The following is a 13353-nucleotide window of genomic DNA, read 5'->3' as shown; positions in this document are numbered from 1 at the left end:
AAAGTTCCATACCAGACCCTTGATCCGAGCATAGGCCTGGCAGGGCCAGAAAGGGGGGGATGAGCGAGCAGCCCCCCCTCCCTCCCATACCAGGCCACATGCCCTCGGCACTGGGAGGGTGCTTTTCAGGGTGCCGATGGAGACTAGGGCTCTTCCCCACAAGCCCTGGGATGTTGGTTGTGGGGGTGCAGGCAGGGGGCTTTTCACATCAGGGTATCCCTTTAATAAAGGGGCACCGAGAAGCGGCCCCCCCTTGTGAATGAGTACCCATTCACTAAAGGGTTAAAATAAATTGTAAATTAAAAGACCAGACTTTTGAAAAAATCCTTTATTTAAAAACAAAAAATTGATCCGCCGACGTAGTCCAGGGTCAATCACGACATCCAGCGTTTTAATCCCGCACCCGCCGACTCATGACTTTGCCCAATCATGGCTCTTACAGAGTACTTTGTCCTGATTGGGCAAAGTCTTGCACCTGACCTTAACACCATTAAGAATGTTTAGGATGTGCTGGAGAAGACTTTACGCAGTGGCCGACTCTCCCATCACTACAAGATCTTGGTAAAAAATAAATGCAAATCTGGACAGACATAAATGTTGTGATATTGCATAAGCTTATTAAAATGATGCCATGGTGAATGTGTGCTATAATTAAGGCGGTCCAACGAAATATTAGAGTGTGTGACTTTTTTTTTGGCCAGGCAGTGTAGAATGTCTCTAACTACGTTAGAAAAGTTCAGTTAATGGTAAATTTACAAACCTTTCCTGCGCTTCTCCAGATATCCTGCCTTTGTAACCACGAGATCCTGAGCAGCCACTGGTTGATTTCCTGAAAAAATGAAGAAAAATGCTTTATATGCTGCAAGACACAAGTGTAAAATCACGCAATATTTCTAAACAGTAATAAGGAATTTGTCCTTCATTAATTCACTATTTCTTTTTTTGCAGCAAAATTCAGTTTTGTGTACGAAAAGTATATTCAGGTAAAACAACAATGGCTATGAGTCCATTTTATTTACAGAATATGTAAACCCTAAGGCCTCATTCATACGACAATTGGCCGGCACGTACAGTTCCGTGCTGCGTGCACGTACAGTTCCGTGCTGCGTGCACGGCTGTATCGGGCAGCTCCCAGGAAGGACAGGTGCTGCGTGTGATTAGTATGTAGCCCCTGTCCTTCTCTATCGGACTACACAGCCGTACGCCCCCCTACGCTCAATCCTCCTGCCCGTCCGTACGTGTGCGGGTGTCCCAGCTCGAACGCAGACAGGATACATCCTGTCAGTGTACAAGTACAGACACCCGCACGGACGTGCAGGGCGGGTGAGCGTAGGGCGGCGTACGGCCGTGTAGTCTGATAGAGAAGGATAGGGGCTGCATACTAATCACACACAACACCTGTCCTTCCCGGGAGCTGCCCTATACAGCCGTGCACGCAGCAAGAGCTGTAGCTGCCGGCCGATTCTCGCGTGAATGAAGCCTAACTATATGACATTAAAGCTTACCACACCCGTTACAATCTCCTCTACGTCTACCAACAACTATGTAGTGCATGGGCCCACCTGATTGGATACAAATTGCAGATTAGGTAGACCCACACATTACATAGTTTTGGTAAAGCTACAGTTGATATGGTCCGATTATAACATGTATGGTCAGGAGTGCCCCTAGACTTATTGCCACCTGGGGGGGAGGGTTGGGGTTATGGTGATGAAAGTTCCCAGGAGTGGGGTGCCAGTGTGGTGGTGCACATTATGGGGGGGATGGGGGTTTGGTGTTGATGAGAGTTATGGGGGAAAGGAGTGGGTGGGTGCTGGTGTGGTGGTTGCCAGGAGCTCGGTGGGATGCTAAGAGCTCTTACAAACCTGGTGGAACGCTTTTGCCGGAAAGGGGGTGGCAAGCATGCCCCTCCACGTGACCCAATGAGATGCCGTCTGAGGCAATTATCTCAGGCTGCCTCATTATAGGGACGTCCCTGTGTAAGTGACCCTTGTTTTTTTTAAAGCACTGGGTATCATAAACAATATCCAAGTTATTTTTAAAGTAATGTTTTTACTTCCTACATATACATATTCCCTAGCAACTGTGGTGCATCATTAATTAGGTTCTTCATGGTGATAATATTGAACCGTGCCTGTGCAAGGCGTGTTGACACTGGGAGAGTGAGACGGGATAAAGCAGGAGAACAATTGGGAGACAGGGCTAGATCTTTGTAACTCTGTAGCAGGCAGTGCCTACACAAGGACCTTCATGACAGGATCCCAAATACATATAAGGGAGCTGTTTTACCTGCCCAAGGATTTGTTCTGTCCATTTAGTCCTACGATTTACAAAGACCCCTCACACAACATGGCCAAGAGGATGGTTATGTTGCTGTTAAAGTGATATAAAGTCAAAAGGTTTTTAACCTATTTCAAATGTTGTTTAAATCACTTACAATGAATGGTGCTTCTTTGATGATTAAAAGTTTTAGTGTACTTGGCGTTTCCGAGGGCTACTTGGCTGTATCCCAATGGAAACGTGCTGCAAAAACGCCCCAAAGAAGCTCCTGTACTTCTTTGGGCGTAGGACATTTGTAGCGCGTTCATACGGCCTGTAATACGCCCAGGTGGGAACCATAACCATAGGAAATAATGGTATTTCGGTGTTTGAACGTTTGGCAGAGCGTAGGAACGCGCTACAAAACGCCCAGGTGTGAACCGGGCCTTAGGGTGGCTCCTTTCCCTTGCAGGATCCTATGGTGCCAAACTTGTGTGTGCTAGTAAGCTGTGTGTATCAACAAACACACAGGCACAGCAAGACAAATTCACTCACCCCCTCCCTTCTCCCCACTCCTCCTTCCTCCTCCAAGCTAGTACATGGACAGATGCTGGAGACTGAACTGTCCCCTGTGATCTTGTACTCAACAGGAAGTCCAGGGAAGTGGCACTGAGAAAGTTGGATCCAGATGGTGACTGTAAGTTTTTGGACAAATTGCTGGGCAATGTATACTTGCTTAATCTGGATTCATTATTGCAAAACAACAGGTTAAGAGTTTAATACAGGGCTGGGCAAACCTTGGCCCTCCAGCTGTGACATTGCAAGATTCTCACAGGCATGGCTCCAGAGACAGATGCATCATGGGATTTGTAGTTTCACCACAGCTGGGGGTCGGAGTTTGCCCACCCCTGGTTTAATACTACTTTAAGGAATACAGTCGTGTTCTCTCTTCACCCCCAGCCTGATGACTGGACAGAGATAGAGCAGCAGCAGACTGATGAGATTGTCCCCCTATTCACCCTGCTGTCTCCTCCTATCAGCATGTTCCTTGTCAACAATTTTGCATGCAGAAATCCTGACTGGCTCCTAGGCTTGCCCCTCCTTCTCCCTTTCTGCCGTAGTTTGAGTGCTGCTGTATAGGACTGATACCAAGTCAACTTCAGGTACTTACACAAGTTGCCTTTCAAAAAGTACATTTAATGATACATTAAAGTGGACCTTTACCAACTTTGCATGCTGATATAAAAACATCTTACATTAATTTGTTAAACAAACACATTTTTATTTTACTTCCTGGTCCTCTTTGTCACAAATTATGTAATTTGCCCAAGCGTTGCATTCTGGGAAGATTACACCAGCAGTGTATTGCTGGGAAATCTCATCTGTAATCTTACAAAATCTCATGGAAAGGCATTTTCCTCCCCTGAGATGATGTGCATGGTCACATGTCCTAGTCACATGTGCCAGAGTTCCAGGAAGTAAAGGGAAATATATTAATTTGCTCTTAGTAAAAACGGCCACAGTGAGAAGAATGGAGAGGAAATGAAAAATAAGGTATGCAAAAAATAAAAAAGCCAGAAGATATCTATAAATACCTGTTTGTAGATTGTCATCACTAGGGATGCACCAATACCTGTATTTCGGTATTGAGTACGAGTACCGATATTTTATATTTCTGGTACTCGCCTATATTGAATACCGGTACCGGAAGCCCCATTTAGGAAGCCAGGCGGCATGTAATGAGTTGACACCTGGATTCCTGATTAGCTAGGAAGCCAGGCGGCGTGTAAAGACTCACCACCCGGCTTCCGATCAGCAGGGAAGCCTTCCCCATGCTTCTCGTCACTAGGCTTTCTGGTCAATCAGGAAGCCGGGCGCCGTGTAATGACGCGGCGCCTGGCTTCCTGATTGGCCTGGAAGCTGGCTCCATGCTCTCCTGTCATGAGGTGACGAGGGAGTATGAAGCCGGCTTTCAGGCCAATCAGAAACCTGGGAGCTGCGTCATTACACGGCGCCTGGCTTCCTTATTGGCCAGCTTCCCAACCAATCAAGAAGCTGGGCAGTGAGTCATTACATGCTGCCTGGCTTCCTGATTGGCCCGGGAAGCCAGCTCAATGCTCTCTTGTCACATGTTACGAGGGAGCATGGAGCCGGCTTCCCGGCCAATCAGGAAGCTGGGCAGCATGTAATGACCCGCTGCCCGGCTTCCCGATACCGGAAGTATTGGGCTAGGCATCGGAGCATTTGGGCGAGTATGAGGTATCGGTGCATCCCTATTCATCGCTAAACATTTCTGAAAGTGTGTTTGTGTTATTTTGAAGTTCCTCTTTAATGAATACAGAGCTGTATTAATTTACATCTGTTATATCTGCCTGGAGTTCAGCTTTAAAAAGGAAACTATCCCTTGATAGCAATGTTGTTAATTGGTGGCAGAAGCCAGATTCCATGAAAACTCCAGTACAAAGAAGAAAATACATTCCTGAAAATTTGACACAAGGCTCTGTATGATTACTTCTGTGAAACACCAGAAGCTGAAATGCTGCCACTTCATCACTACCGTTTACAGCTTAACCCACAACGTAACAAATAGTTCTTCACTTTGTGCAAATGTTTTAAAAAATGTAATCATGTAATGACAGCTCGAAGGAAAAAAATAGACGGGAGGTTCAGCAAGGTCTACAGGACACATCATCTAAATTAGCCCTATTACGAGAAGCTGCAGCAGTAAAATAAGAAATACAATGAAAACATCGTAATTCAGGAGCCATTTTTTAACTCTGCAAGACAGAAGCGGCAAAATGAGCATCTGAGAGATTCATCTTTCTTAATAACCTGTGCCAAGTCGAGAAAAAGCACTCCACTCGAAAGGGTCCATCAGATATTTTGAATATTGCGCTGACTGCATTTCCGTCAAGTGGGAGCGGACAAATTCTGACATTTCCTGCTTTTAACACTGCACAAACGTATCTTTAATACCAACAGATAAGATTAGGGTATCATTGTCTCTGTTAACAGCAAAGATGCCCTTTTGGTGACAACTGTCTGGATTTTTGTTTTGTTTTGCTTCGACGTGTAACCTAGTATACTTAATAGGCGTCTAAATTTTCCCAACCGAGTATTCTAGAGATAGGAGTTTAAAGTGCATTTCCCTTTTCATAGCCAAATTGGGATAACACCTTTTTTATATTTGTTACATATTCCCATTCACACAGCATAAGCTTAAAAAAAAAAAAAAAAAAAACATTATTCTTGCAGTTCAAATTGTTTTTACTTGGGTTAAGGTTTTAATCATTTAAAATTTCTTTTAGCTTCTATTTCTTTGAAATGTTAAGAGGGGCTGTGAGGGGTGAGGGATCTAAGGTGGCTTGCTCATTGTATGATAATGAAGCTTATCAGATAAACACAATCCTCAAATTTCTGTCCCAAGTCTTTCTTTGGGGACAGACTACTGTGAAAGGGAAGAAAAACCTGGAATCAGCCATAATTTAACAAAACATCTAAAAAGTAAGAAATATTTTTTTAAAGTAATTTTTCGTTATGCTGTGTGAATAGGAACATATAGAGGGGTTTTCTCCAATTTGACTGCAAAAAGTAGAAATACACTTTAAGTGATACCCTTTATTGGCTAAGTTAAAGGGATAACATCTATTTTATATTTGGTACACAATTCTCATTAACATGACATAACTTAAAAAAAATGACATTGCTGCTTACATAAAACAAAATAGAGATATCTAAAAGGTAAGAAATATTGAAAAAAATATTTTTAGATATGCTGTGTGAATAGGATATATTTATCCTAATATAGGAAATGTATTTTGTTTATATCTGTGTGTGTGTATGTATGTATATATATATGTATATATATATACATACATACATTCAGGGCTGCCATTAGAAATCATGGTGCCCTGTACAGCCCACCCCGGTTCCCCGATAACTAACGCTATCATTCAACGCACCTGCAATGCGTTCCAGTGCGACAAGTGCATTGCATTGCCATTTATTTGAATAGCACCACAAACGTACCTCCCGGCTGCAACATATTTGACCATACCGCAACACACAAAAAGTAGTGTATGCTCATAGGGCCCATTCACGTCCAAAGTGTACAGACTGCACTGAAATTCAGCCCAAATACGAAACAAGGCAATTTGCCTCGTCATGGGTGGGCAAAGTTCACACTAAGATGCAGATGGGAGAGGGGTGGGGAAAAGAAGAAAAAAAGATAAGCCAGAGGGGAGCAAAAAGGGAAGAAATTTTTTTAAGCTGAACCAGGGCCCCCCTGCTAACCCGATGGGGCCCGAGCCAGGAATGGGAGGACTGGCTGTACATCCATATCGGCAGCCCTGAATACATTTAAAAATGTCTGCGCTATATAAATACCAATAATAAATCACACATAAATAAATAAAGATATACAACATATTTCTTTTTAGCATTGCAGCTTAGTGACTATGCTTTTTTGTTCCTTTCTCAAATTATTTAAAGTGATTTATGACTTTATTCTTTTTATGCTGTTTATTTGTTTTGTAAAAAGACACAAATTCTAGCCAATCAGAAAGATGACGTGATTGTATCAAAACAGAAATTGGACTTTTTAGGTAAAGTTGATTTTTAAGCAGGGTTTTAACCTTGCTATGTATTGACTGCCAGAGAGCTGTGGCCTAACAGAGAGAGCAATTAAAGGAGAACTATGAGGTGAATGATTTTCCCTCAACCTCATAGTTCGAGCCGACGTGTGACATTGAAACTGTCACACTTTGGGGGTGATTTACTAACCTAAACACACGCACGCACCAGGTGCGTGTGATTTTCACACAGCAAAACGTATTTATCAACCAAAAAGTCTCTAAAAGCATATTTCCACTAATGCCATATATGGAAAAATCATGCACATGATGCATATATAATGCTGCTTCACAGTTTAGACAAAAATGGTTAGCTCATGCATTTACATTCCTGCATTCATCAACGCAAGCAACACAACATAGAGCTAATTTACACAACATCACCTTGCAATTCATGCTTGGCTTTGCACAACACACCTGCTGGGTGTGTACACACTACAAAGGTGTTTAGATTCCACCCATAGATCATGCTGGGAGGGAACACACTACAGAGGTGTATACATGTTCGTGGTGTGTTTATAAGGTTAGTAAATCAACCCCTTTGGCTCAATAGATCCGTTTGTAGCTCGCGATATACTGAGCTTTGGGAGGACGCTAGTTTATGTCCTCTCGTGACCCTGAGGAGAACTATGGAGAAAAACACTTACACCATAGTTCTCCTTTAAGAGGTTACAACAACCTCTATGCAAAGAAAGTGTTAGATGGCAGGGCAAGAGGACTGGCATGTGTCACTAAGTCTGTTGGTCTGCTTATACTGAAAACAATATAGGGCATATTATTCGAATCACTTTACAGAGGAATTTGCACTTTGCAGGGGAATTTCCCTTTAGTTAGCGAATGAGGTGAAGATCTGCTGACTTCCATCAACCAATCATGTGCAAGCAAAAATAAAAAATGTTTTATATTCCTTGCACAGGATTGGCTATTCTTTGCAAAGTGAAATTCCTATATATTCACCAAGCTAAGAGAAACTTCCCCTGCAAAGTGCAAATTTCCTTTCAAAGTGAACAGCCTATTTGCCTTTAGCAAATCAACCCCCATAGTCTCTACGTTGACACATAAACAGTAGATACTAATGGAATAGTCTACAAATCTTTATAGCTTGCTACAAATGCTACAAATCTTGTAGCATTACAGCAAGCGGGTTAGAGTCTTGAGAAAAAAAATCAGGTAAACTTTACAACAATTTAACATTTTCTATCTTGCTAAAATAATTATATGATCCACATTATACAGAGTTCAAGGTTTGCATTTTTAAAGAGCTGTAGTCTTCACAAAAACGTATCAATAGCTTCTTCTACTAATCGAAAACCAGGGACTACAGGGATTTTTCAGGATGGATCATGCCTATTAATTTCTATCTGAGTAAATAACTTTGTTAGTGTCTGTGTACACAAACAAGTTTTATTAATTCAACAGAGCATTATGTGTCAAAAATGTCCAAAACATGCGCATTGAATCCAAATGTCATGTGTCTACACACTGCGTGGCATTTTCATGAATCGATCATTTCCATTGTGCTAAATATCACATTTATTGCAGTAATTGTAGTTCATCCTCTAGACAAACATATACATAAACAAAGACCAAGAGTCCTCTCGGCTTCACAGTCTCACCAGTTGGAACAGCTGAAATGGTGAAATCTGCCAGTGTAGCAAAAAATGTCATGGTTTGACAGAGCATTAAATAGTACAGATGTTTCTTAATATAACTCCATACATTTGTATAGGGCCCATGTGCACAGAACAGTCTGTAGGGATCACACTGTCATAACATGGATTAACGTCCATAAATTACAAGCTGAGTACAAAGAAAGACAAATATATTTTTTAATTGTGTACATAGAATGCTCCTCGAAATATGGGCAACAATGGACATGTTTCAATAACTTAGAGTTGTGTAGATGGACAGAACCAAAGAAAGTCCATATGACAGTAGAGACAGAAGACATTACGAAGCTGATTTACTAAAAGAGTTAAGAAAGATCATACAAAAAAGAGTGGTGCACTTCAATTATTAAATTATGTGAAAAGCAAGTTTTTGTTTATTTATTTGCACATGATTAGATGATTGAAGTGAATGTTTACCCCTCTTTGCGTGAACATTCCAGGGACATGCGGCGAGGTCAGTGGCAGATGAGGCACCCCCAGGCCCGCCCCCACCCTGCCCTAGGCCCGGTCACCGAGCTATGTGTGGAAGAGGGAGGAAGAAGGGAGGGAAGAAGGAAGGAGGGAGGAGCCTCCCCGTCTCTCACTTGCTCGTCACTGATCAAGCACCTAGATGGATGCCGTCAGTGTTTTATTTTTTTATTGGACAGCTTGGACCAATGGCACTTTGCAGGCCCCAGTCAATGGCAGGTTACACAGCGGGGAGGCTTTCTGAATGGAGAAAAAGCTGACAGCTTTATCTTCCATAGTCATAGTCATTTTATCTTCTGAGCATTTTAAAGGCAAAAATATGAGTAAATATGAGTACAAAGTAGAAATTTTATATGCTAATTTGTCCCATTTATTCCAACACTAAAATTATGTAGCTAATATAACCCTTTATAAAGTAAGATCAAATAAGTATAATAAACAAATGACAAATTGTAAAATTGTGTTTCTTTTTTTAACACATTATAAAACAAAAATTGTGCAAAAACATTAAGGTCCATATATATTTTTGAGTTGCATTTTGTGCATACACAAGAAGTTGCTTGTTAACCTGCATTGCGTTAAGGCAGCCCATTTGTTTGAACGCATTAAAACACAAAAAAAGTGTGTGCATCATTTTTAGCAATGCAACACAGCACAAAATATGGTAGTGTGTTACTGAACATTGCATTGCAGAGGTGTTGGGAAGGAGCGTTAGGGTACCATTCAGAATGTAGTAACACATGTACTACTACAACACAACAGTATGAGCCTGCTTGTCAGACCATGACGAAAGCTGGGTATACACTGATACATTTTCTTACAACTGCTCATAAGAAAAATGAACGGCATCCACCTAGCATTTTTTTTATAAATAAGGCTCTGAATATGCTTACAGGAGAAGAGGGCACAGGAATAACCTCATTAATGTGTTTATACCAATTAACTGTCCAGTTATCAGGCTCTAGGGGAATAATGATGAAGGAAGCAAAACATAAAGCTTATCTTTCTTTAGGTTAAAAAATCCTCTTGCAGTGGGGCTACCCCATCAGTGCAAGGGTTACCTATTTGTTTTTGTCTAGCATTATGGTATAAAGCACTTTAACTTACCTGACTGCGCCCCCCCAGCTGGTGCTCACCCCTCTCCCCTCCACTCTTGGACTGTCCCTCAGCGTCCTCATGTATAATTATTAAGGGCTTTGGTCCTTGCAGTAGATTAAATAATGTCAGGACACCTTTCCTTATGTAATGGGGATGATAAGAGGTGGAGGTGTTCTGGAGTTCTAACACACATTCTATTCTGGTATGACAAAAATACTTCACCATGGCTATAGTACTTTGAGTGAATGTTGCCACACTAAGAATGGAAGTGGGTTAATGGCTGGATCACCAGGTGAAAACACAGGTAAAACAAACCACATCTAATGTCTGGTATACTGGAACAAATGACATTTTTCTTTTTGGGTTTAGATACACAACCATTGTTTCCTTTATCCCCCCAATGCTGAGTATCATTACCATGATTTAAGGAGGAGGATGGTGCTGAATTGTGCAAAGGTGGATACTTGCAGCTGTAGGGGTAAGGTGGGGCATATAGGGACAATATAAATGAGATCCTGAAATGATCACAATCTTATTTTTGACTGATCTAGGCGCCGTAAAAGTCATGATCATAATTTCTTTTAAAATTATTTCAAGGAGACATTTTTCAGATAAATGTTGGCAGAAAGAATGGATGCCAGTAGACCACACCTCCATAAAGCCCCTCTGATTAACACATCTGTTCGATTGTCAGGATAACAGTACCATATTAACAAGTATTGCATCCTTCTAAAGCAATGCAACAAAATAAACAAACTAAAACCTACACAACTATGAGCCAATCTTTGTTTTTCATACTGTGGCCCACCACAGATTCCTGGAAAATGCAGTTACATTTACACACTTCTCTTGTGAGCTTTACTAAGTAAACTAAGAGGACAAAATTTGAAATGAAAGGCCTATATTGTTGATGAATATACCCTATTGTGACTATTGAATGGCTGAAATACATATACAAATACCCTTTTATTAAAGCATGAAGGCAGATGGGTTGACAACTGCAGACTTTGTCTTAGCAAGCAGTACTAGTTTCAAAGAAGTATTAAACAAAATTACGTAAGACTGATGGAAATGATAAAAAGTTGTTTAGAGCTGAGTGCTGCCACAGTCTAGATGAAATAGAAATATGGAAGACACATCTTAATTGGAACACTGATCATGGATATAGATGTTTTAGCAGGAAACTTAAAATTTGACATGATGATGCTTGTAGTCTGGCTCTCACCTATGAACATTTAGAAATAGAAATTGAGTTAATTCCATTTTAGCTATATTAAAAAAGGATAGTTGCCTGGGCCCAGTAGGTTATGGGGGGACCACACCAGACACTCCAATAGTCCCATATTCTGAGAGCATTGCACACTATTTCCCAAATAATCCCTGCTACGTGTCACTAAAATCATTACAGAAAGACCCCTCATGTCAGACTTCACCTAAATCACTACACTGACTTATGCAGGGTGTAGTGGGCTATATTTTCTGAAATCTGGGACAGTTGAGGTATTTGGTGGTCATTTGCCCAGGGCCCACCTATTTGGCTACACATGTAGTAGTATTCTGAGCTGATCAGTCCAGACTTTTCCCAGCCTGGTTCTGACCCAATATTATTGCTGTTTATGCCAGAATGGCTCAATAACTACTGTAGAATAAAGTCTTACCTCATCAAAAGAGTGCAATCAGAACATACTTTGTTGATGCCATTTCTTATTTTAAAAACAGCTTAGAACGCGCAAATAAATGCCTTAACTGATCATTATCAGGCCAATTTGTTAGGCTGACTGCAAAGTTATTGATTGTGCATTTATCTGGGTGCATTTAAAGGCATGAGTGAATGATTTTCTCCTCATATAGAAAGTAGTAAGCAGAGTGAAAGGGAAGCAGGGGACCACGGTGTACTAGATCTGTTATTCCAGATGGAGATTCTTTATGTGCCTAATGGGAAGAATGTCCTCTTCTCACCCATCGTGTATTGCTTAGTGAGTGTGAGGTATGATCCCATCATGGTGTTGAGTCCAGAGGTAAACTAATAGTCAAAACGGGTCTGACTCTGTACCAGAGAATGCAATTGCTCCTGAAGAAAGAAAGTGATGTTTGGAGCCAAGGCATGGTCACATCTGACAGAAGTTCCCCAGGACCAAGGAATTTTTACTATACACTATCCCTGCATATGGAATGAGAAGAACAACACCCGACATAGATAAAAGAAGTGGTATTGTTGTTATCTACATAATAAGAAGAAACACTGAGAAATATACCCAAGAATTGGGGAAGCACAGTGGCTTAGTGGTTAGCACTTAGGGTTAACTGCCTTGCAACACTCCCAGTTCAAATCCTACAGTACACTATCTGCAAGTAGTTTGCATGTTCTCCCTGAGCTTGCATGGGTTTCCTCCCACACTCCAAAGACATGCTAGAAGGTTAATTGGCTCCTGTCTGAATCGGCACTGTATGTGTGTATGTATAGGGACCTTATACTGTAAGCTCCTAGAGGGCAGGGACTGATGTAAATGTGCAGTAGGTAAAGCACTGCGTAAATTGTCTGTGCTATATTAATACCTGTAATAAAAATATAAGTAAATAAGAAACAAACAAGATAAGTGTTACCTTGAAGTATCCAAGCCTGCAGAATAGGAAGAAACACAAAGAACTACACCCACCTTATAGAAAAGGAAAAGGGGTACGGTGCATTGTCCATATAGAGTGAATAAGAACAGATAATGAGAACTACAACTGATATACAGAACATAAGAAGTGTTATAGTGCGTTCAGCATATAGAACAAGTACTATTATCCATTGTCCATATATAAAAGAGGAGGAAATACCGTAAACTACATATATAGAACAAGTACTAGAGATTGGTATTGTGCAGTATCCAAATGTACAGAATAGGAAGAAACACTAAGTACTATACCCAGCATACAGAATAAAAAAGTGGTACTGCGCAGTGTCCATGCATAGAGAAGAAGAACAGATACATAGAATTACACCCTAATACTAATACTAATGTGCAATATCCATACACACAGAATATACAGAATAGGAAGAGATGGTAAAATGACCCCCAGCATACAGAATAAAAGAAATGGTACTGTGGAGTGTCAATGCATACAAAAATATGAATATTTACTAAGATGGCGACGCAAAGCAACCAATCAGATTCTAACTGCCATTGCAAAAAATACAGGTATTTTCTTTTCCTTTTACACAAACATATATATATATATAT

General features: G+C 41.0%; 1 protein-coding gene across 1 annotated transcript in view; it reads right to left on the bottom strand.

The window, feature by feature from the left end:
- The window catches only part of SKAP2 (src kinase associated phosphoprotein 2), a 181977-nt gene that overhangs the window by 61201 nt on the left and 107423 nt on the right, over positions 1-13353 (bottom strand). The window contains exon 5 of the mRNA XM_018575404.1: positions 761-829. Coding sequence (XP_018430906.1) covers positions 761-829 — 69 coding nt within the window. The remainder of the gene's footprint in view (positions 1-760; positions 830-13353) is intronic.

The sequence above is a fragment of the Nanorana parkeri genome, unplaced genomic scaffold (assembly GCF_000935625.1).
Source record: "Nanorana parkeri isolate BGI_ZX_2015 unplaced genomic scaffold, ASM93562v1 scaffold4, whole genome shotgun sequence".
Classification (NCBI taxonomy): Eukaryota; Metazoa; Chordata; class Amphibia; order Anura; family Dicroglossidae; genus Nanorana; species Nanorana parkeri.
The sequence above is the reverse complement of the archived record's forward strand: the minus strand, read 5'-3'. Positions and strand labels throughout refer to the sequence as shown.